General features: G+C 41.0%; 2 protein-coding genes across 2 annotated transcripts in view; one reads left to right on the top strand and one right to left on the bottom strand.

The window, feature by feature from the left end:
- The window catches only part of LOC136873944 (beta-1,3-glucan-binding protein), a 243,305-nt gene that overhangs the window by 208,209 nt on the left and 8,792 nt on the right, over window positions 1-26,304 (top strand). The window lies entirely within an intron of this gene.
- On the bottom strand, window positions 949-24,956 carry LOC136873940 (homeobox protein 3). The gene is made up of 2 exons (XM_067147311.2): window positions 24,820-24,956; window positions 949-5,650 (listed from the first exon to the last, which is right to left on the bottom strand). Exons 1-2 carry the CDS (start codon window positions 24,890-24,892, stop codon window positions 4,638-4,640), a joined length of 1,086 nt encoding a protein of 361 aa, XP_067003412.2. The 5' UTR covers window positions 24,893-24,956; the 3' UTR covers window positions 949-4,637.

Raw genomic sequence — 26,304 nt, 5'->3', positions numbered from 1 at the left:
TAATTTCTGAGGCATAATTTTGGCGTATAGAAAAAAGTAGTTGGAGTTGCATCAACAGCCAAATCATCATCATCTCTGATACTCAATTTAAAAGTGATAGCTTTCTAGTATTTTGATATAAAATAGAATATACATGAATGATGTAACCAACATGATTGAGAAACCGCAAGTGACTTATTCTCGTAACGGTAATTTGAAATGAGTAGCCTATATCACGTAGAAAGAGGTAAACATGATAATAATCTTTTCGGCTTTTCTCGTGTCAAGAAAACAAGGTTCTTTACGTTTCGCAGGGAACTTTGCTCCGCGTCTTCAGATGAAATTCCCGACTGTTCACCAAGAAGACTTCTCCAATAATGAGGGTTTGAATTTAAGAATGCTTTACCGCTGGTCTTTAGTAAGTGGTACTCTCATCCGTCACCAGATGGCTCACTATAAGCTGGCATTCCAAGTAGGAGCTGATAACACATCAAAGTTCCAATTAAGATGTTTCTTGTTAGATCATATGTGCGTTGCGAAGTAACATCAAGATCATCAGACGTATCAGGGATGAATATGGTAGAAGAAATAGAAATAAAATAAAGTGCATGGAAGACTAGCAGGATAGAACTGAGTTGAAGAATGGCGAATCCCGGGACAGTTCCTAGGATAGGCCACGACCCTCAACCTTCACACCTTCACCGCACATCTCCTTCTGCGATGCAAATCTCCTGGCCTGAGAGACGGCGTCACCGTCTTTGAGGCCCGCCTTCCCCTTCAGGGCAGGAATGAAAACTTGTTTAGCAGTAGGGAAGAAAGCGTATAGAAAACAGAGGATAAAGAGGGTGAGTCGGTTGCGGTGGGGAGGGGTGTGGGCATAATATTAGGAGGTAAGCCATTCTTAATATTAAACACGAAATTCGATTTTTATTTCGATTTATTTAATAAACAAAACATTTATTTCATTACAATGATTTAGAAATATCAAATATTTTTTTGAGAAAAGGAACTGCTATAAGTATATACAATGATGTAGATACACACTTCAAAACAGGTAAAAAGATGAAATCCATTTAACTATTTTAGAGTTTATTTACGCAACGTACATTACGTAATGATCCGTATTCATATTTCAGATATACATTTTTATTGACTAGGTTTTGTTTTATTCTATTTGATTACGGAACAAACAGTCTACAAGTATGAGTTTTTGAGGTTCACTTCCGTGGTGTTATGCAGAGTGGCGGGATAGTGCCAAGTACGCCGTGAATGCTGTACTGTTGGACTAGGAAATGGAATACAGTAAGCACCATTTTACATAGACAATTTCTGTAACCTTCAAGCTGTGGAGATCAGTTTGTATCACTAATTATTACATTTGCGTGGTACACGCATGCACAGTTATGGTGTCCTCTTATAAACTAAGCACCCTCCTCCTCGCTTAACGCACTGATGTAGGTAGACAGCCCGCTACAAGACTGTTGTGATTGAAATGGGTACAGTGGTGGATGTATACCAATCACTGTGCCTCCCTGTACTGTACCCTCTTCCTCTCCTTTTCGGTACTGGAGTGGCCTTCAACACTACCCCTTCACTACCTCCCTCTCCTCCTTTTCAGTACTGGACTGGGGCAGTGTTGATTGTTTATGACTGAGCTCGATAGCTGTAGTCGCTTAAGTGCGTCTAGCATCCAGTATTCGGGAGATAGTAGGTTCGAACCCCTCTATGGTATTTTGCGGTTTCCAATTTTCACACCATGCACATGCTGGGGCTGTACGTTACTTAAGGCCGCGGCCACTTCCTTCATACTCCAACCCTTTCCTGTCCCATCGTCACCATAAGACCTATCTGTGTCTGTGCGACGTAAAGGAACATGTAAAAGAATGATTGTTTATGTCCGGACACCATTTTAGTGCATGCTTGTACAAGACGTCGTTCAAGGCAGGGTATCAGTGCACGATCTAGGAAAAACTTTAAATTCTCGGGAGAAGAAAACACGCACAGTATAACGATACAGCACTTCTTTCTGTCAGATAAAAATGGCTTCTTTTCTCGTGTCATCTCCTTACAGAATTTCTCTCACTTTGTGTTACCCGCATCATGATCGCCGTTTTGTGGATTTGTAACCACTGTCACAGGATTCACCCCCAAGATAACCTTCTCCACTTATGTATACGTTTCGGTTCTAACTTTCCTTCAAAATTCAGTTGTATCAGGTCGTATTTATCATCGCGAAAGATATGACTGAAATACTGTAGGCTACTTCCCCGCGATTTGCTAGGGTTACGATTTTGATTGATTTCCTAGCACAGAGGAGTTCCTCGATAATGACGTGATGCAGCTATAGTGTGTTGAACATTCTGGTACCCTTCCACACTTTAAAGGTCTGCATTGACGAAACCTTTAGTGTCTAGCCTTCACCATCGTAACGAATCGATGTAACACTTTCAAGACATCCTAATGTGTTTCGAATCGGAGGCGAGAGTTTCACACACTTCCTGCATTGCCGATTCTGGATTTGGTTTCTACATTCGGCTCGTATTCTTCAGACAACCAACTTCCTAGATATTTGAAAAATGACAGGGTGTCTCCGTTCAGGGCAATAACAACATCTGTTTGCCGATTGCAATGAATTTTACTTTCTGAATCAAAAAGGCAGAGACGCAAATTTTCTTCACCAGGTTACAAAAGCTCCAAAGATATCCGCTGTTTCACACTGATACAGAAGGTGATTTATTTGAACGACATAGTCTATTAATTTTTGAGCGCGATATTTTATATTTTCGGAAATGTTGTTACCTTTTTGAGGAGCATACACTTCTGGGTAGTTACGCTCATTACGCGAAGGGCATTTCTGAATATTATAGCTATTTCTGGGAAGCTCGTAATTAATATTGAATTGAGGTAAGTTGAGGACAGAGACACCTTCAACCGTTGCTCACTTCCCTCTCTTCCTCCCGCGTTCTGCTATTCATTTCACCGGGCGAGTTGGCCGTGCGGTTAGGAACGCGCAGCTGTGACCATGCATCCGGGAGATAGTGGGTTCGAACCCCACTGTTGACAGCCCTGATGAAGGTTGTCCGTGGTTTCCTATTTTCACACCAGGAAAATGCTTAGGGTGTACCTTAATCAAGGCCACGGCCGCTCCCTTCCCATTCCTCGGCCTTTCCTATCTCATCGTCGCCATAGACCTATCTGTGTCGGTGCGACTTAAAGCAAATTAAAAAAATCTATTGATTTGTTTCCAGCACTTGCTAACCCGAGCCGAAGAAGCTTTCTGTACGTGATCATATTTTCAATGTCACTGATTTACACAGCCTGCTACATCGCAAGGTTATTCCTTATAAAGAATTGATTGCAGTTAAGAATTGTTCAATTGTGCCTAACGTCGGGGGATGTTTAGTTGAGGTGATAAAAGTGTGCTCGGTTCACCCGAAGGACGTGGTTTCGATTCCTCACCAGGACCTCAAATTATTTAGAAATTAAATTTCCACTTCTGAAGAAGCATGTAGCCGCGATGTTCGCATCAAAAGAAATTGGTGGTAGGCTGTCACCATGGTAACGACTAGAGAGTTTTGAGGGTTTCGTAGACTTATGAAATTGTTTTTGCTGTTTTAGGTAACCTCGAACTGAGCGCGCGAGTCAACACAGCGCCATCTTATAACAGAGTATGCGTGTGACGTCACGTAATTAACACAAATTTCGCCTTAATTTTAAGCGCTACTTCATAAAAACTGCGTTTCAGCTTTAAATTTTTTTTGGACAAGAGATAGCCTCCTCTTTCAAATGTCAATTAAGATACTAAACACAGCCGTAAGTTAAATACTCTGGACGATAAACGCGTTCTACCCAAACACTAACAGCGTCTTGAAATTTTCCTTTCCATGTACCCGTTTTCCAGGAACGTAAGTCTTAGTTAAAATGAAGATCAAGGTTGATTCATCGCCGGCCATAGGGCTAACTACTCTATTCCCCTTAGTATCGAGGTTTACGAATAGTGGAAACCCTTTACCTTGCCAGGGTCTTTCGAGGTCTATACGGAGATGGCTTTGCTTTGTGGCTACGGTCATGTTTCTCTCTCATCCATATCACCCAGATTTGACCAACACCTCAGAAAGTTCTCCTCAAACCTCAATGTCCTTAAGAGTTTGCATTGATGTCCTTAAGCATCGAATAACACTTTGATGAAGATCAATGAAAAATGTGTTTCGTGCTTCTCGAATTTCAGGATTCAAGGAAATTGACTTATGATGTACGAGGAAGCACTTGCACTCTACCAGTAGTGTCGTTCTAGACTGCAGCGAGGCAAACTTCTGATTAGCATAGTAAAATCACAAAATAAGGCTCTCAAAACTCAGTCATATAATGAGTGCTGGTTGTTTAGAAACATCGGCCATTCTCGGAAACATAAGCGGTGAATGAGGACCAGATGGCCCAAGATTGCGCTGTCCAGATACAATCACATTCCATAACAAGATGCAAATACTATATTTGAACTAAAGTAATCAGTATGGAGCAGAACAACGTGGGATACCTTGATCCATTAATTATCCAAAAGTCAGCCTCGACTATTCACTGATATCAATCGCAGCCTGAAATGTTGAGTTTTATTTCAGAAAATAGTTTTCTAATGTTTGGGACTATGCACATAGATTTTTTTAAGTGGAGATAGGGCGATACTGGACATTTTGATTTCGTGTTTGGTATCCAAAAGGGAAAGGATTTTGATATATTACCGGTACATAGTAGCCTAGGCCTGCATATTGAATTGGGATTCCGTCGGGAGTTTGGTTGATGTATTGATTAGGGTACATTCCATTGGGATACATATTCTGTCCTCCTCCGTTTTGCATATCTGAAGACGGATAATCGCTTTGATTTTGATTTCCAGTATGATTTTGACTTCCGTTCTCATTTACGTTAGGTTGCTGGGGTACGTTCTGATTTCCGGGTTGATTCTGTACAGAATTTTTATTTGCATCGCTATTATGATCTTCCTGGTTCTGGGAAGGAGCATTATTTGTGTTTTGCTGAGGTATTTCGTGCTGTCTATTTTGACTTGAAGATGTCTGCGATTGTTCATTCTTAGAGTACTGTGGAATAAAAGGATTTTGGTTTGGATACACTAGAATTTCGCCTGGATTTAGGTTCGTATTGGAATATTGAGGATATGACTGATCATTGTTAAGAGAAGGAGGAAGAATAAAGTTGCGCGCTGGAATGTTATAGTACGGAAATTGATTTGGATATATATTTTGTACTGGATACCTATATCGACCCCTACGAAGACTCAGTATACGTTGGTTTCGCTTAATAAGTCGCACATTCTGCTGTTCTAAAGCATTAGTCTTGGGCAATGTTAATGATGACTCAGTTCTGTAGAGAATTGGGAAATGTGGTTGATTGCTTGAGTACGGATTAGAGTACAATAATCGATTCTGGTCTCCACTGAGCAAAGGGTTTTCTCTTGACAGAGGATTTCCGTACTGAGGATAGAAGTTGTTGAACGATGGTGGGTTTGAAGTGTATAGAATCTCCTGATATGGATTATTAAGACCGGTTTCAGATTTACTTTTCTCTTCTTGAGACAAATGTGCTTGCATTTCTGGTATTCTCGGTGATGTGGCATCATTTTCGATTCCATCTGCTGAGATAGTTGATGTCGGCAATGCTGTAAGTAAGGAAAAACATAATCAAATCCCTTGTACGTTTTCATTTCTGAGACACAGATCAAAGAAATAAGTTGATAATATAGATATTACCCAAAATAATTGTTAACAAAATTTCGTGGATCAGAGAGGTGTAAGAAGCTGCCGGGATGAATGGGCGGACAAGGAATTATCTAGAGCATAATTTAACTATGGAATTCGAAATTTTATACCTTTTTCTAAATTTAAAATTTGATAAATGGAAGTTATGAATGAACAATAACAACTTATAATAAGCTCATCAGACCCAACAACAACGACTTAAAGTCCAAAACATCAGGTACAAAACTTGAGAGAATTATCGACATGATGTTATACAGGTGGATGCGCATTATAGCTAATTTACATAGCCTAGGAGTCTAATCTCCAACCGTTAATACAGTCCAGCCTCTCAGAGGTATACGTTTCTTGCAGCGCACAAGGTTATACCTGACAATCTTCAAATAAGGTATTTACAGTCACGCAGCCCTGGTTTGGGCTTATTTTCTGCTCAACAATTTTTCACGTTCAGTTCCACAAACAAAAACAGGAGCAATGATTGCCCATACTAAATGGCCTTAATGTAAGAATAAAAAGGTTGAACATGATTGGCCACGAAGAAAGGGCTAGGAAGCGAAACACTTGCACTCTTCCTAGAATATTTTAAAATCCTAATTGGGCTTATGGCCCAAAGATACAGAGGCTAAGCCTATTCTACGCCGGGGTGACAAATGAGAAATATTAAATACAAAAAGGAGTGTTAAGAATTTTAGATAACTAGAAACTTCAGTCACCCCATACTAAGTTGAATGGGAATCAACAGAGTGTAATCAGTCTTTGTTCCCTTCCGTTACATATTTCCCAACTGGGAATAGAACAGAGTCTTCAGACTGGCCGAAAGTTCTACATTTAAATCACCAGGTTTATAAATTTACATAACATGAGGTTTGAAACCTTCCCCTCACACTATCTGCCGGGGCTATCACATGCTATGAAAATTCTGCCATTACCTTGAGTTGCTGGGCCTTCCGAATGCCGACGCGGCCCCTGACCGTGAAGAACACGCCGCACTCACTAAACTGGTGCGATGAAGATGACATTATGGCCCTAAAGCGCTCAGCTTTTATAGTATTTCGAGGGGAAGTTTCCGGAAATCTTTACAAATAGGCTGGATTTCAGTACGCACCCCCGATTTTAATCGGCTAGTGAAAATATTTACAAAATTCTGATTGGTTGATAGCTTTTGAAGAAGGAAGCAGCAGAAGTGTAGACAAGAAGAAGAAGAAGAAGAAGAAGAAGAAGAAGAAAATAATCCTTAAAAACTAAGGTTAGCCAATGGTAAAAATAAATTTTTTCCTTAAGAATGAATTTTAGTTGATCCTGCCAGAGGGGAAAAATTGAACACCGAAGTACCTTGCTTAACATCAGTTAAAGTTGGATAACCTAGATGGCCTTATAGAAGGCACGCAGTTTAACTGGACGGATAAGGTGTACCCCTGGTATAATAATATAATAATAATAATAATAATAATAATAATAATAATAATAATAATAATAATAATAATAATGTCCACCTCTGTAGTGTAGGGGTTAGCGAGATTAGCTGCCATCCCCTGAGGCCCGAATTCGATTCTGGGCTCTACCACGAAATTTGAAAAATGGTAGGAAGGCTGGAACGGGGCCACTCAGCCTCAGGAGATTCGATTCCCACTTGAGCCATCCTCGAAGTGGTTTTCCGTGGTTTTCCACTTCTCCTCCAGACAAATGCCGGGATGGTACCTAACTTAAGGCCACGGCCGCTTCCTTACCTCTTCCTTGCCTACCCCTTCCAATATTCCATCCCCTACAAGGCCCATGTTCAGCATAGCAGATGAAGCTGCCTGGGAGAGGTACTGGTCGTCCTCCTTTGCAGTAAGGGTATAAATGAGGATGTATCCTTGACTATATACTGTAACTAAAAATTTCCGGAAATACTTCATAAGGCTAGCAGTGTTCAGTGTACTTGATAGGTATTGTATCAGTAATTATTTTTTTGCATAACTTCAGTAACTGGAATGTCCCTGGTACTTTGTAATACTAACAAATTGCAATTGTTAGGATACAATAAACGAATACTCACTCCCCTCTTCGTTGTCATCCGTGACTGGGACATAAGAGTGTTATATTCATTTTAACCATTCATTCATTCAGTTACTAAAGGTCTTTCGAAGGTAATACACTGATATGTGCCTGTTCGTGTTTTCGTTCCTTGAACAAAGAAAAACATCTCTCTCATCCTTCCTATCGGACCCCATTTGGTCACCTGTTGTTCCTTTTCCTAACCTGATGATAGTAAGTGTGCCTGGCGTAGTGATAATTTCCTCACCCTTCGTGACCCTTTCGCTTACTTTGCCGATACCGACGTTCTTTTAAGTGTCAGACCTCTTCTTTCCTACTTCAGATTGGAGTTAAGACGGGAAGGATATCTAGTTATTGAATGTTGAATTTTTACGACCGCATTGTATTTGAAATCGACTTTCAACCAATTAGGTCGTGTTACGTACATAGTATGCGTTGAAGAGATGTTAAGTACAGAATAAAAATGGCCAACCGGACACCTGTGGAATCCGAACCCACCACCTCCCGATTTCGCGTCGGTTGCTTTACCAACTGAGCAATGGCCTAAGCTATCTTTGTTCTTTTAGAAAAGATCTAAACTACAGGTCTGGCACTACTGCCATCACATTGTAGAGTGCGTGCAAGTCGCCCGTTGTGGGCCTTATCAAAGAATATTGAATTTTCACGACCGCATTGTAATCAAAATGGACTTTCAACCTATTAGGCCATTTTTCTTCTGTATTTAACATCCCTTCAACACGTACTACATGTACGTAACACGACCTAGCAGGTTGAAAGTCGATTTCGATATCTAGTTATGTTTATCTTTGAAACAACAATCACCATTTCTCATGCAACTCAGTGGTTGGTTCATAATGAATAAGATTACCTCTCACTGGTAAGAGAGAGGAAGGATTGATACATTCAAAATTCACTCATCACAGGGAAAAACGAGATAAGTAAAAAATTACAGCTCTTAGGGGAAGCATTTTCTTAAACAATACGAAATCGCCGATTTACCAAAAGTTGTCAAACCGTTCAGCTCTTAGGGGAAGCATTTTTCTTAAACAATACGAAATCACCGATTAACCAAAAGTTGTCAAACCGTTCAGCTCTTAGGGGAAGCATTTTTCTTAAACAATACGAAATCGCCGATTTACCAAAAGTTGTCAAACCGTTCAGCTCTTAGGGGAAGCATTTTTCTTAAACAATACGAAATCATCGATTAACCAAAAGTTGTCAAACCATTCAGCTCTTAGGGGAAGCATTTTTCTTAAACAATACGAAATCACCGATTTACCAAACGTTGTCAAACCTTTCTGAGTTATATGAAACAGCTTTGTAAATAACGGTTTTCAAAAAATAGCCCTCCAGTGGCCATGATCATTAAAGCGTTGAAGTCTAAACGGTCTGACACCGTGTTTAGCCGCTTCGAATTCCGTTGGTCGAAAAACGTTCACCATCAGAATATTAGCCGGAAGGGTAGAGGAGGTGGTGGTATACATTTCCTAATCACTAGATTGCGTGCCAAAAGCCTGGATTAACTTTCAAACCTCTCCGCAGTGCTCTTATGGAGTGAGGGAATATGACGCTGTTGATGGTGATTCGTCCGTCGGATGGGGACGTTAAGCCTTCAGCAGTCCCTGGGTGCTATTAGACAGGAGTAAGCTATCTGCCGGCACCGGGTTTCACCCTCTCCCTTGCTACTATCATATATCACGGCATACATTTCATCTCATTAACTCCTCTGATGAGGTTGACGTCAGGAAAGGCATTCGGTCATAAATACCCGCCACGAAGATTCACCTCGCCTCATACCCAACCCCGTAGAGAAGCGAGAAAAGGATTGGACAAACAAACAATTAATAAGAGATGTATCTGCTTTGGATCATGTATGAAACCCAAATTGCCCTATACTAACCAGGTATTATTTTCTTATGTGGACCAGTATAAATGAAATCGTGTGTCACATTTGTGCCTCTTTAACAGAGGCAGCTGTGTAAATTTACCATCAATAATTCACTTATAAGATAATAGTGTCCACGTCTACAATACCAACAGAAAATGTACTACAGACAAGACAAACTTACTGGTTGAAGCCACTATTATAAATCTTTCTTTCTTTCTTTCTTTCTTTCTTAATGTGTTTACCCTCCATGGTCGGTTTTTCCCTCGGACTCAGCGAAGGATGCAACATCTACCGCCTCAAGGGCAGTGTCCTGGAACGTGAGAGATTGGGTCGGGGATACAAGTGGGAAGGAGGACCAGTATCTCGCCCAGGCTGTCTCGCCTGCTATGCTGAACAGGGGCTTTTTGAGGGGATGCGAAGATTGCAAGGGATAGGGAAGTACGAGAGAAGGAAGTGGCCGTGGCCTTAAGTTAGGTACCATCCCGGCATTTGCCTTGAGGAGAAGTGGGAAACCACGGAAAACCACTTCCAGGATGGCTGAGGCGGGAATCAAACCCCATCTACTCACTTGACCTCCCGAAGCTGAGCGGACCCCGTTTCAGCCCTCGTACCATTTTTCAAATTTCGTGGCAGAGCCGGGAATAGAACCTTAGTAGGTTACTGAGAAAAAATTAATTACCTGGTTTTGTTCTGCGATGAGTGAATTATTTTGAAAATATTGTAAGATTCAATACTGAATGTCAAGCACCTCCTTGAAGTACCAGGTGTATGCGTAATTTCCAGTTTCACTAAGAGATGGCGCCAGCGAACGGTATGCGGCGTATGAATTTGACACATACACCAAAACACATAAGTTGAGTCCATCAAACACTAGTGTCTGTGTTGTATCGTTCAGTAATCATGTCGACGTTTGTGCCTGAAAAAGAAGCGAGGACTATTTCTACTGTAGTCTGACAGATGATGCATCTGTAAAAACCAGTCATACCATGTGATATGGGGACGCATTAAAGGCCCTTCATTGAGTTGCTCATGCATTATTTCTCTTCTACATATCCTTGGCAATGTGTTGGGAAGGGAACGTGACAAATTCACGGAAGCAGTGAACGGAAGATTTTGCGAGTGGTTTCCTGACTCCGTTCAACCGCGTCGTGGTACTGTGTGAGATTTAATAAGAACATTTCTGAGCTGCGTTACATTATTAAATGCTCCGAAGAGCGCTAGAGTACCAATTTTAACGGGAGATGAACTTTTGGATATTTCCGAGAGGCTCCTTAAAAGTCCGTCACCGAACGATTTGGCCGTGCGGTTAGGAGCGCGCAACTCTGAGTTTGCAATTGAGATAGCGGGTTCTAACCCCACTGTCGGCAGCCCTGAATATGGTTTTTCGTGTCTCCCCTTTTTCACACACGATAAATTCAGGGGCTGTACCTTAATTAAGATCACGGCCGCTTCCTTCGTACTCCTATTCTATCGTGAACCTAAGACCTATTTGTGTCGGTGCGACGTAAAGCAAATCTATATACAGGCTGAGCAAAAAAATGCCGCACGTGGAGGTCGGCATGCGGTTCCTCGTCGAAATTCACGACAAAATGTTATCTTGCAAAACCTAGTCCTACAAATAGGTTTAATAGAAATGTGAGTTAAGAAACGAGGCTCTGGCAACGCTGTAACGGTGTGCAGCGTGTCCAAGCACAGGTCGCATGAACTCGGCGCTCTTCCGGAGCTCAATGAGACGATGTAATGCCATAAATGCCGGTTGTGTGGACGCGCCGATGTTCGAGTCGCTTTCGCGCCGATTTTTTCAGTTAATGTATCAAATTGTATCCAATTTACACCTCCACTATGCAATACACTATGTTCTGTCTTACCGTTACAGTTACCTTTATTTAAACATTCAAACGTAACATGAACTTCGTACAGACATAAACGACCACTTTGTTTCGTCCATGGCACAAATAACGCCAATACGTAGAACATAATAGTGGATACAGTAACATCGTCTCTATCCAATGCCTACAAGGAAACACAATACAGTACAGTAGGTAGGCTACACTGGATTGCCCATTATGCTACGCACAATAATTCCATAATGTACTTGTGACGTCCAGTCTTATCCTTTTCTTAATTTTTTAATTTTTAAAGAAAAGTTTTCATTCCGCACCCTGAAGGGGTGGGGCGGGACACCTAAAGGGTAACGCCCTCTCTCTTGCCAGGAGATTAGATGGGGTTGGGAAGAATTGAGAGAAGAGGGAGATGGGTAAAAGGCGGTATGAATAAGTTAATAAGACGAGGTTAAGGATGTGTAGGTTATCTAGTGCTTTATGGACAGATTAAAAAATACATATTTAGGAGAGATGCAAAGGAGGGAAGGTTTAACAAGGGTTGCAAGGGATAAGATGAAGTGCACGGATGTGATAGAAGGAGGAGAAGTTAAGAAGAAAAGTGAATAGGAGGGTGAAGAGGTGAGAGGTTGGCGATGGTGGCGAAAAGTAACGGGGTGGGTGTGGATACGGTCGGATGTTATGTGGACTAAGTGGTTGAGGATGAGGGCCAGGTCGGGGCGGCGACGAGGTGTGGCAGGACGAGTTAAAGGCTGAGGAGAAGAGCGAGACTGTTCAACCCGGTGGTGGCGGCGGCCATAGAGCTGTATACCGTGGTTGATAATTCGTTGAGCGTCGTCGAGTGTAGGAAGTTAGAGTCTTATTAAATACGTGGGTCCATCTGCGTTGAAGATCCGGAACGTTCGGCGCACTGGTAATCCTGCTTGGCGGATTTCATGGACGATGTCTTCAGATGATATGCCAGGGTTTACACTGCGAACGACGCAGCTGTAGGTGGTAGGGCGGTCGGACGGTGGCGATGGCGATGGTGGACGTGCCGTATCTGCAGGCGTGTCGGTGGCAGTTCCCGCGGCAGGTGGCTGAAATAGGGTGCACTCGGGACGAAGTTGATCAGGGGAGGGATGGGGAGTGTTGACGTCATAAGGGGGAAAGGATGGGACATAAGTGAAGTGATTATCGGAAAGTTGGGGGAGGTGTGAGCAGAAGTGGTGGTGGTGGTAGTGGTAGTGCAGCTAGATGACGAAGGATGGAATGGTGTGGTTGATGGAGGTGGCGTGGTTGCTGTAGATGAATTGATTGTGACAGGCGTATCGGGTGCGTCAAGGAGTAGTTGAGCCATGATGTTCGGAGGAGTAGCTTCGACTCGATGTAGACGGCGGTGAATATATGCTCCATTATCTAGAAGATTGAAGTATTCGTCTGAAGAACGAAGAAACAGGAGTACATCAGGCGATGGTTCAGGTCCGGCGTAGAGCATGGAGGTGGAATGAATGCCTGTTGAGCGGAGTTCCGTGTAGATGTCTTCATCGGAAATAGCAGGATTAACATCACGGACGACGAGGGTATACATGTTGGGGAGGCGGACTTCCAACTTGGTGCCTGCCTATATGCTTGATTGCGGTCGGCGGGGTGCGTAAGTATAGTTGTGGCGTCACCCAACCGAAAAAAATAAGAGACTGCTGTGGAGGAGAATTCAGTCCTCTTGTAGAGATGCGATGATGGTGGGTCTTATCTTCACAAGGCCGGTACGTATACTTACAAGCAAAGTTCACTTCACAGCAAATGTTCAAAGCGACCGCTTGGCATTTGCAAACACTTCGCCACTCGCTGGAGCATACCTTGCCGGACCCTACGCAACACACTTGTATCCACAATTGCCGATGCAGCATGCACGCGAGCTATTAGGTCTTGTACATCCATGGGTGGAGTACTATAAACACGTTCCTTTAAGTGTCCCCACAAATAAAAATCTCGTGGATTAAAGTCCGGGGAACGTAGAGGCCAGAACATTGGACAACCACGACAAATCCATTTCCCTGGGAAAGCTTCATTAAACCAGTTACGCACAGTCATACCAATGTGTGGCGGTGCACCATCATGCTGTAACCATAGCTGTCACCGAACACCAAGTGAAACGTTTTCTAAAGCGTCAGGCAAAGTATTGCCCAGAAACGTACGATATCGGGGCGCATTCAACTTGTCCGGCAATAGGTAAGGGCCTGAAAGCACTCTCCCACGATTCCAGCCCACAGGTTTATGCCAAAGCGTGCCTGAAAGCCACGTTTATGGATGACATGTGGCTTATGGTCAGAGCAATAATGGCTGTTGTGATGGTTGAAAATACCTTCCCGAGTGAAGGTACATTCGTCACTCCATACAACATTCTTTATAAAATGTTCGTAATCTTCAACTTGTTGCAAAAGCCATTCACAGAACTGTACTCGTTGAATGCGGTCTTCTTGCCGCTGGTGTTGAGTTAACGTGTAATGATATGGATGCAGTTTTTCGTCGTGCAACACGTCAACAACCAGTGTTTGAGGTACCTGGAACTGCCTTGCAATAACACGGGCACTTCGCCGAGGTGAGTGGTGAACGGCTTCAAGAATGTCGTCCTCTGTTTGTGGAGTACGTCTAGTCCTTCGACCACCTCTGTCCACTACTTGTGGACGAAAGATTACCGGTTTCCCGCAGGCGTTGAATGGATCACACTTTCATGTGTTCGACTATTGTCATGTGACAACAGGATGTCATGTTTACAAACGCAGTTACGCGACGGGAACTAGGGACCTGACGTCACACACAAAAAAGAAAGAAAAAAAACCAACAACCTGACGTAGATTCGAGCTGTAGATCCATGGTGCATGTGGGTTTGATGACCCAGCAGTCTACTCAGTGAGCTGCGACGGCGGATACGGTAGAGCGGCATGATGATGAACGTTTCTCTATTACATTCCGATGCGCTGCAGGATGTGGCAGTGTTGCCAGCTTCTCGTTTTCGACTTGTGTTCCAACAGCACCAGATCCGATTTGGCTATAGAAACTTTTATCTTGAAATGGGATGAGGAATCGCATGCCGACCTCCAAGTGCGGCATTTTTTGTTCATTCTATATATATAAAATAAGAGTTTTGTCTGTACATTGCTCAGAATTTAAAAAATATGGCATATCTGTATCGGTCGTGTCCACAGTAACAAGAAAATGCACTTTTTAAATTTTCCATAATTTCTGTCTGTCTGTCTGTCTGTCTGTCTGTCTGTCTGTCTGTCTGTCTGTAGGTACACGCATCAATAGCAAACGGCTAAAGAGAATTTAATGAAAATCGGTATACAATGTCTAGGAATAAGTCGCTACAATCTAGGTCAAAATACTTTTACTCATGGTGAGAGAAATGGTAGTTTAGGGGAAGGCCTGAAATTTAACTTTCAAATATTTGTTACTAGTGGTCCTATCTTAATGAAAATCTGTATGTCGCTACAATGTCGCTACAATGCAGGCTATCAATAATTTTATTAACGCTGAGTGAAATGGTAGTTTAGGGGAAACCTAAAATTTGACTCTTTAAATATTTGTTATTTGTGGTCCTGTTGATAAATACTACATAACTAAAGTTATATTTTATTAAATTTACGATAATTTATGTCATACATTTTTACCGTACCGGCTATGATAACAAAGATATTCATGAATTTGGATTTTTGTTGCTTAAGTCCTTACTGTTACCGTGTTTTGGTGGTAGGTAGAGGTGAAAGAAGGTGCGGGGTGGTGAACAGGTCTCAAGCTACGAAAGTAAAATTAATTTAAAATTTAACAAGGTTATATTTTCTTTTCAAAATTAAGAAATAACAATTACGGCAGGTACAGAGTAGCAAGGCAACAACAGTTCCAATTACAGGATTTACAGGATTTGGGCTTCGAGCCCCAAATTCACAATTCTTGAGCAATTAGCCCGACTTTACTCCAAAATAAATTTTACCAGAGGGGCCGAAAACCCCGTTCATGTTCCAGAGCACTTGCTCCAAATTACACAGAAAAGCCTCCTCGAGGCATACAACACTTAATTTTCAAGAAAGAGCCACTCGCTCTCAACTTTAAGCCTCTCAAAGGCCACACCAAACTCCACCTTCAAGTTGTCCTCCCTGGACATAGACACAGGGGTAAAATACCCAACCTACTGAGGTCTACTAAGTGAAAAAAAATTAATTACTTGACCTCTAAAATAACAATTTGAGAGGAGGCGAACTTGCGATCCTAATACGCTTTGTTAAAACCTACTTGGCACTAGGCCGTTAATATAAGGGCTAATCCCATACTAAAGAGGTGACTTAAGAAGGAAACAATTTACATTAAGTCGAAGAAGAATAGGTTGAGAAAAATATAAGTTCACCTCAAAACAATATGAGTGGGAGCTCGAGAGGGTTAAGCACTCTCTATCCCAATATGTAGTTTAAAAGATAGAATAGATACAAGTTTCTTTACATTTTAAGGAAGGTTACATAATGGAAAAACTTCGGACCCGCCCCGAGAGTTAAACTGCTGAGCAAGCAAGAAAAGAAGTAATTAGTCGGCCATTACCTGGTTGTTGACTGTCGCCGAAGAAAGAGGCGCTTCCCGCCCCCTGCTATGTACTTTACACACTGAAAGATGGAACAGAAGTGGCCCGGAGACCCTAAAATCAGCAGTTTATATCCTCTCGCGGAAAGTTCGAGGCGTTAGGGGAATGAGAACACCCTCCCACAAAAACTTTATTGGGTAGGATACAGCAACATATTCAAGTTGGGGGAAGATACATCCGATTGGTCAGAAATTAATAAAAGAAATTCGGAATTGGCTAAATACAAAACAAGGGGAAAGAGAGGGGTATACAGCCAACTTAAACAATAACAGAAAGAAATTTAACAAGAAACAAACTTTTGAAATAAAAATTTCTCCAAAAAAAAAACAACAGTTCTTTCACTCCGGACTAGGGTGCACTATTGTTGATCTTAAGTAGTGTCCTCTAGAAAAGAAAGTTCACACTTCTTTCTACAAGCAAAACAAAAATACGTCGAAAATGACACAGTTCAAAAACTCCAAATTTTCCACGTAGTGACATCTTCTGAGAAATTTGAAAATTAATACCGTCAATAAAGTTCAGACTTCCTCCAGCAGAGGAGTTTCAATTGGCGCACATTTTAAATTAGCGGCGTGGAGGTGTACCGCCCGGTACACTTACCATCGCCGAGTCACGAGAAAATGGGTGAACAGAATTTAATGAAGATCGGTATGTAAAGTCGGGGAATAAGGAACTACAGTAAACGGTATATAAAATTTTATAAGACGCCCTAATATCACCGAGTCGAAATAAAACTAACTGTAAAGGCCTACAATATAGAAAGCTCATAAAATAGGTCAACAATACCATTACATCGACTATTGTTTGTTGTGATGTGCTTTGTGTCTTTTGTTGCCACTCATCTCCGATAGATGGGATTATTGTTGCGTACGGAGTATTTTTTTAAAATTTGCCTTAAGTAGCACCGACACAGATAGGTTTTATGGCGACGATGGAATAGGAAATGGCTAGGAGTGGGAAGGAAGCAGCTGTGGCGTTAAGGTACAGCCCCTGTGAAAATAGGAAACCACGGAAATACATCATCAGGACTGCCGACAGTGGGGTTCGAACCCGGCATCTCTCCGATGCAAGCTCACAGCTACGCACCCCTAACCACACGACCAACTCGCCCGGTCGCATCGCCTTTCTGAATATTGGCGGGAAGTAGCTGGGGAGTTAGATAACTTTCTTCTTTCTGATTCATAAATTTTCTGTTACTTCTGGTACGTAACACACTGGTTCATCATAGCATTCGAAATATTTGATCCCTGCTCTGTGGCACTGATAGGAATGTGCAGTGTGCACACTTACATTCCTGGAACTTTGGACTGTTAGATCGGCACCGTAGTACTGTTCGTTAAAAGTGAGAAAATGTGCGGTTTTCCGTTTGATCGAGTGTTTTGTATGATAACATTGCTTTTAATCGCTACATTCCTACTGATGTTTTGGTAATGACCTATGTTGACTTCAGTTAGAAAACCACAAAGACAGTCTTTCTGAGAATCTCGTAGTAGAGCATGGGTACAACAGCTACCTGTAAAAATAAAAATCCGTCTAAATCCGTGCCACAGGAGATTGACGTATCTGTCTTCACAGCACATAAAGCAGCAAGAAAGAAGCTAAATCCTTATCCATATACATTTTCTGTCGTTCAAGAATTAATGTTGGAGGAAACAGAGAAGAGGACTTTTTATTGAGAATGATTTCAATGGTTTGTTTATCATCGTGGAAGGGAGTATTAGACAGAATATTTTTTTAACTGGTCACATAAATAGTTAAGAAACCGGACTCTGGATTTCTGAAAAGCATCCAATTCGTGATATAATCATTACGCTTACAGTACATTCCTTTTCAAGTTGCTTTGCTATTCACTGTATATCTTTGTGTAATACGTTATAAGAGAACCATTGTGCTTTTAACCTCTCGATTCACTGAGTTGAGTAATCTGCTCGCTCGTATCTGATCCGAGCATACATTGCTGCCACCCGGACTGTGCTTTCGGATAGGCAGCAGCTGGTCAGCGAGCACTATTTCTACCGTAGTCTGATAGATGATGCATCTGTAAAATCCAGTCATATCCTGTGATATGGGGACGCATTAAAAGTCCTTGGTTTGAGTTGCTCATGCATTATTTCTCTTCCGTAAGTCCTTGCCAATTCTTGTATTAATTTTCTTGTTCATACAGGTGCTGGTTTTTTACATAGAGGCAGTTAAGTAGGGAAAGTTTAATACTAACCACCCGGTATTTACGTGCACTGTAGAGCAAATATGTAGCCGGAAGAAGAAGATGAAGGAACTCTGTATGTAGTGCAAGCCTTGGGCACGTGGTTAGTAATTCACTTAGGACCACGCGGAATCAACATTTGTTGAGCTTTCCTCCTTGCCCAGTAGTTCTTCATTTTCATGGATTGTTATAATTTCAGTTCCTTCGACCAAGTACTTCGTGTTGGTTTCTTCTCATCTTCCTCAAATCCCCTTGTGTAAACTATTTTCCTGATTACATTTCTATCCTGCAGATTCAGTGAGGACTTTCTCTACATGTTTATACCGTTTTGATCTCGTACGTTTGATTTGTAGAAATTTGTGTATCCGATAAGTAAGTCTAGTACCGAGCGAGTTGGCCGTGCGGTTAGAGGCGCGCGGCTGTGAGCTTGCATCCGGAAGATAGTGGGTTCGAATCCCACTGTCGGAAGCCCTGAATATGGTTTTCCGTGGTTTCCAATTTTCACACCAGGCAAATGCTGGGGCTGTACCTTAATTAAGGTCACGGTCGCTTCCTTCCAACTCCTAGGCCTTTCCTATCCCATCGTCGGTGCGACGTAAAGCCACTAGCAAAAAAGTAAGTCTAGTGTTATTCATTTTTTCCAAATGGCTTAAACATTGAATTCGAATTCGTCACGATCTCATTATATGAGTAAGTTTAGATACTTTTAAATATTTCGAGTCGGGCCCTATGATTTTTTCCAGGATTTTCCTTTCTTCAATATCTAATTGTTCCTTTAAGTTTTTATGTTATAAATTGAGCGTTTCCGAAGCATAAAGAGATTCAGGTTTGATCACTGTTAAGTAATGACGAATTTTACTGTTCCAATCCAGTTAAAACATTCTTCGTGTGTTGAAAAGAAATTTCCATTTTCTGAATTTCAGAAGCTGCTGATTTATTTTCATTGCATTTTTCTGTGATCCATTCACCCAAGTACTTGAATTCCTTTACTCTCGCAATTTTATTCATATCGTTGGTAAGTTCATGTGGAACATTTTTTATATTTGTCATAAATTTAGTTTCTTCATATGAGAGTCCTATTTTTGCTGCTTGCTCTTTGAGTAGAGAGATCTGTTTATGTGTATCAGAGATGTCTTTGGGAATTAGTGCCAATATCATCAGCAAACGCTAGACAATCAATGTCAAGTTAATTAATTAATTTTTAGTCCTAGTCGGTGACATGGTGTAACCGTCCAGGCCTCTCCAGCCCTACTAACTTAATATAATATCATTTTACGCGATATCATTTGATATCAAGTTTATCCGCCATCGGCAATTATTTGTAATAACATATTTATTCAACGTCAATCATTTGTAATCAAGGCAATTTGGAATCATATTGTATATATGATAACATCGTTTTATTATTTAAATTATTATATTATGTAGGATAAGAATTCATTATGTTGTAAATACGGTCAATATGTTGAGACATAGTTGTTTTCATTTCATCTCATATTTGTGTATACGGAGGGTTATTCTTGAAGCTTGGGATTTTGCGTGCGTCATGGGTTTATTTTATGACCAAGGCTAGTAAACAGCGACCCGTGCGCGAGGCTTGCAAGCTGGTCAGCTATATCATCGCCTTCGGGACATGTCGAGGAAGAAGAGGAGGGGAGTTGATGCTTCGATCTATCGAATCAGATACTTCGTTGTATATGAGTTTTGAGATTGAACTGTTACCAAGAGTGGGGGTGAGCCCGGATATATACTGATTCTCAACACGAGAACGGAACCTTACGACCTTACAGCCTTACAACCTTACAACCTAACTACGTGATACTCCATCACTACTACTTCTACTGTGAACATCTACTTTAAACGACGTGATTTGATTTTTGAAACAGTGTGTGGTCCCTCCGCGACAGAGTTATTTTTGTACAATGTATTATCGCTTTGATACTGTACTTAGGTGCGGTTATGTTATCGGATCTACGAGAAACGAAACAAGCTTATGGCTTGTGTGATATTCAGTAAATATTGTGGACGTAGAACTATGTTTAGTTCAAGTCTACGGAATTTGGATTGAGATTTCTACTAATATGGAAAAATTCATATCTCTGAATTTTCTCCTCATACGATCAACGCTGATCAGTTATTACAAGTATAGGGCCAATGTCTAATTTAAAGACTAGGCAAATAGGGAGTGCTATTCCAGATAGCCCGTACCATATCAGAGAAGGAAGGAAGGATGTCCATGGAGCAAAGTCTACATCGAGAAGAAGAGTACGAGTAACCACGGAAACCAGATGACTTCAACGAAAGCTGCAATTGGTGAGCTTCAATTAGATAAAGCAAGCAATAGTAAATTCAGTAAATTATAAATTCCTCCACGCTTTAAGGAAACTTTTCCGATTCATCTCATTTTTTGTATAATAAATTCATTTGTATTTTATATTGCTTAATTTTCTTTCTTAAGCGATACTTAATGGTTAATTATTTAAAATCCTACCCCTGTGATCTAAGTATAAGTCTCTATGCTAGTAAATATAAATTTTGGTTTACAGTTTTATTTAAAATTGTAACCATGGCGCCCAAACATTACATAGAGAAATGGGGAACCATGGAATGTTGATTGTTTCTATTTGCGTGGCAATTTGCGGGCAAGCCACAAATAGTTTATTTAATATTCATGTGTCCCAAGATAATAACTTTCATCTCCTCAAGTGTTTTGATGAGGTGGAACAGTTACAATGGTGCAAACGAAGTGTGTTTGAAAACAGCAAATTTTTCCGTGAGGTGCTTGTCGGATAATATCTCTGAATTTTAAATGCTCATATCATTAGATATTGACACAATGGAAAGTTGATTAGTAGCCCCTTTAGCTCAGCACTGACGGTGAGACAAGCTTTCAATATCTTTAAAGTTCTATGTGTTAATAATACTAATACTTCGGTTCTGTTGATGGAGAAACCTGAAGTAAAACAATACTGGGAATTTGGAGTGAAATATAAATTATCAAACCTAATACGGGAAACACAGATACAGTTACAAAGTAAAATTTATGGTCAAAACATCAAAATCTATCAAGATAAACACAGGTGTACGCCAATCCTGTTTAATTCCATCCTATAGAAATTTGAAAGAATTTAGAATGAAAAATTAAAATAACCAAAAATTTCGCCAATAAATTTTGGGAAAAACAAAGGTGTTGAAATTAATTGCCTGGCATTTGCAGATCAGAGTATCTCTTAGTGTAACAACACAAATCAATCTCTTGGAAGGAATCGTCTACAAAACACGTTTGAGAATCTCTGTAGAAAAAATCAAATGTTTTAAAAACGTAGAAAACGCACAAAAATTTTTGAGAGCGCATATTTGTCGAATAGAAAAAGTATACAATATAAAGGAATTCAAATACCCGGGAGAAATTACTCAAGAAAATTGTTTAGAAAAATCTGCTGTAGAAGAAATTTTACACAAGATGGAAAGAGTGTATGGCAGCACTAAGAATTTTTACAACAAGAAATGCTTATCTAAAAATCTTAATATAAGGTACTACAGTACTGTGGTGAAACCAGAATGTCTTTACGCAAGTGAATGTCAAGTTTTGAACTAAGGTTTAGATTAATTGGAAGTATTGGAAAGAACAATCATGAGAAAAATCTTAGGACCAATGAAAACAACAGAACCATGGAAAATAAGAAGTGTTAAGGAAATTAACCAGAGCATAGAAAATGTGACAGAAACAATAAGAGATTGCAATTTTTTGGATATATATATATATATATATATAGAATGGATGATGACAGGTTGAGAAAACAGGTTCAGGTATCTTAGGGAGAAAAAGTCAACAACGGGCTGGATACAAGAGTTCAAGAAAGACATAGAAAGAAATAAAATAAAAGAAGAGGAGAGTATAGAAAGATTTTTAAAAGGAAAGTTTTTAAGAATGGAAGGATTCCAAGGAAGAATGAAAAGGAAACCCAGTCCAAAGTGACCTGAGGAGAGAAGAATAAAGCATAGTGCAATAATGAAGGAATACTGGAAAGAAGGGAAGAAAAAACATCAGGGAAGGATGAATTGAAAATGACTCGTGGTCACTAGCTGGGCTCACCGTAAAAAAGGAGAATGGCAATAAGAGTATTTCTCTTTCCTACGTCATTTTCCCCACACCCTAGCGGGGTCGCAAGTGCAATCTTTCTTGTACAAGAGAAATAGGCCCAGTTTTACGACCGGGTGTCTTTCCTGCCTCCCCCATTATGTGGAGGGGTGTTATGCTATTTTTCGTTTCTATTCTAGTTGGTAAACCCGGTCTAGAAAGCTATGAATAACGGCCTGGAGAATTCGTCACACCGACCCCACGACACCTCGAAATCTGCAGGCCTTATGGCTGAGCAGCGTGTGCTTGGTAGGCCATGCCCTTTCGAGTCTGTTGCCCCATGTGTTGGGTTGTTATGGTAGTTGTTAATGTGGTATGCAAATGAAACGTGGCCATTATGGCAAACACGGACACCTAGCTAACCATGGCTTAAATCCCAGAACTAGGCAACAAGGACTTTCTCGACAAAAAAATCCACTACGCTCAGCATTTAGAAACTATACTACTACTACTACTACTACTACTACTACTACTACTACTACTACTACTACTACTACTACTACTACTACTACTACGTGTGTTATTTTATCCAATATTACTTCAATTGTAAATTTTAACCGGGCTCTTAGAATTTTGTCCCACAGGAGCTCTTTAATATCTTGGAAGCCAATGACACAGAGAAGAAGATAATGAGCGAGTTGGCCGTGCGGTTAAGGGTGCGCAGCTGCGAGCTTGCATTCGGAATATAGTGGGTTCGAACCCCAGTGTCGACAGCTCTGAATATGGTTTTCCACGATATCCCATATTCACACCAGGCAAATGCTGGGGGCTGTACCTTAATTAAGGCCACGACCGCTTCCTTCCCACTTCTAGTCCTTCTTTATTCTGTCGTCGCCATAAAACCTACCTGTGTCGATGCGACGTAACGGCAGCTGTAAAAGGTAAAATAAAAAAAACAAAGCACTTGAATTACTTCAACGTCTCCGAGCTTTCACAATTTTACCTACATGTGTATGCATGTTCAGTTCTCAGCCCGAAGGCTGGTTGGATTCTCAACAGCTTCACCATTAGCTATGATACATAACCTAGGCATCACTGAAGAGACGTACTAGGGAACCAGGATTGAGCTAGTTTCCCGTTGCTTTTCTCACTAAGCCAGAGGCTATTACATATCAGTTTGCCAAGCCCACTAAAATGCATGCGCTAACCGACCTCATAAGCAACTTTTTAACACCATTCATAGCAGAGACTGGCTGCATATGGAATAGCATTCCTCAGTCACACTCATATTATCAAAGCGAAGGATAAGATTGCGACAGATCAATGAAAGTAACAAAACTTCTCTAGCCCATACCAGAAGACATAGTGCACTGTAAACACTAGGTCTCACCAGTAAAGGCATTCTACGCAGATATATCTTTAAAATTTCTACAAAGGTAAACTTAAATTACTGAAAGAAATGAGGAGACTTTGAATAATAACTCCTTTTAAAAATCAAAATATAGGAAAATATTTAGTTTAATTTCCAAAAAGGAAACATTTTTAATTTTTGACACAGCCTAATATATCAAGCAAATTTCAAAAAGGAATGTGTAATGTTATGCATTTTTATAGTAAGAAGCTGCCTGTTCAAGGCGGTAGAGGCACGCTCGGTTTGTCCAGAATGATTTGGGTTCGAATATATATCAATAAATGGAAACGTTTAAGAAACGATATTTCCGTTTCTGGAAAGACATATGGCCCTGATATTCAGCTAGCCTACACGACCGAGCAAGGGGCTGTGCGGTTAGCGTCGCGTAGCTCTGAGCTTGGGTTCGAACCCCACTGTCGGCAGACGTGAGAATGGTTTTCCGTGCTTTACCACTTTCACACCAGATAAATGCTCGGGCTGTACCTTAATTAAGGCCACGGTCGCTCCCTTCCAACTCATAGTCCTTTCCTATCCCATCGTCGCCATATTGCCCGTAAATCAGATAGTAAGAAAATCAAGAAGCCTAATCGAAAAATGAGTAGGCCTATTAGTTTAATTCCTGGGGGCGAAGGTAAAGGCGACCGAGACTAGAACTAACCATTCTATCCAGTGATAAGGTTAAAGATTGTGGAAAGATTTACTTTCAAGGGCATTCGTAGCCTATTTTTTATTACTGGTTAATTCCCTTTTGGCCGTACTGAGTGGCTCAGACGTTTGAGGCGTTGGCCTTCTGACCCTAACTTGGCAAGTTCGATCCTGGCAGTGTTCGGTGGTATTTGAAGGTGCTCAAATACGTCATCCTCTTGTCGGTAGATTCACAGGCACGTAAAAGAACTCGTGCGGGACGAAATGCCGGCACCTCGGCGTCTCCGAAAACAGTCACAAGTAGTTAGTGGTACGTAAAAACAATAACATTAGTTTTAATTTGGTGGTACTTACGACTCGTTGGGACACACAGCAGTAGTAGTGCTAATACCGGCATCATAGTGATAGAATACTGTAAATTTGTCATGATGATGCCGAATACTTCACGCTCTCACAGTTTAGAACACAGTCATGGGGCGAAGAGAAACTCGTAGTGAGGGACGGACACAGTGCTGTTCCCTTTATCTACACGTGAGTCACCTTGCTAGGTGATTAGCTTCAGAGCAGGGTCAGAATGATAAGTCGCACCTGACCTTATTATGTTCTAGACAAGTGGAGTTCAACCCAGGCTTCTTGAGCTGCGCGAATGGTCGGTTTTGACCATTTTTCCATACATGAGTTTACGCGGAGACATATACGAATATACGAAGTGTACATAAATACATTTTACCCGTTGTGGGTGGTGGACGCAGATGAAGAATACACCTACGGTATCCCCTGCTTGTCGCAAGAGGCGACAAAGGGATGATGTTTTCGGAACCATGAGACTACCTGTGATTATTACCATTACGTGAGGAACACCATCGGTCGACGTTACTTTTGATTAGTACTACTCTGTTAGGAACACCATGCGTCTGTGATTAATATCATTAGGGGACGAGCACCATGGGTTTTACATTACCTGTGGCTAGTACTACTAGATTACTTGTAATAGTACCATACACCACGGGTCTGGGCGCTGCCTGTGATTAGTACCATTATGTGAGATACACCACGGTCTGGGCGTTGCCTGTGATTAGTACCATTATGTGAGATACACCACGGTCTGGGCGTTGCCTGTGATTAGTACCATCATGTGAGGAATACCATGGGGTCTGCATTATCTGTGAGTAGTACTATTATGTGAGAAATACCATTGATCTGTGATTAGTATCATTAGGGGAAGAGCACCGTGGGTTTTACATTACCTGTGATTAGTAGCACAATGTGAGAATTACCATGAGTCTACGTTACCTATGATTATACCGCTATATGAGGAACATCATGGTCTACTTTACCAGTAATTTGTGCCATTGTGAGGGACCGGAGACCTGGACCCCTTTGGACAACAAGCATCATCGATGTAGGATTTTGTTCTGGAAGCGATCCCTTGTTCCGTTTGTAACTTACCATTGTTTAAAGTTGTTTTTATGGGAAGGTGGGGCATTGCGGGTCGGATCCACTGATTGTTTTAAGTTCATAGTCCCTTTTCATCGTGTTCTTCTTGAATTCTAGGCAGTAGATGGTTTTTGGAATTTTGATAATCATATCATTGCGTACCATTATGTGCTGATGTCCTAGATATTAGGTCCCTTTACAACAAATATCATTATCATCTTCATCATCATAAAAATCATCTTTATCTTTTCTGATTTTTTTCGAGAGTTCAAACAATGTTATGTATTGAAGGGTCTAAACAGCTTCAAAATCTATAAATTTTGACCAAATAACGATTTTTTTTTGTATGGCCTCCGGAGAGGTATGTCCAGGTCTTTCTAATTGTCGCTTATAGGTGAACTG

Source organism: Anabrus simplex, chromosome 1 (genome assembly GCF_040414725.1).
Source record: "Anabrus simplex isolate iqAnaSimp1 chromosome 1, ASM4041472v1, whole genome shotgun sequence".
NCBI lineage: Eukaryota > Metazoa > Arthropoda > Insecta > Orthoptera > Tettigoniidae > Anabrus > Anabrus simplex.
Note: the sequence above shows the minus strand (reverse complement) of the source record. Positions and strands in the feature narration are given on the sequence as shown.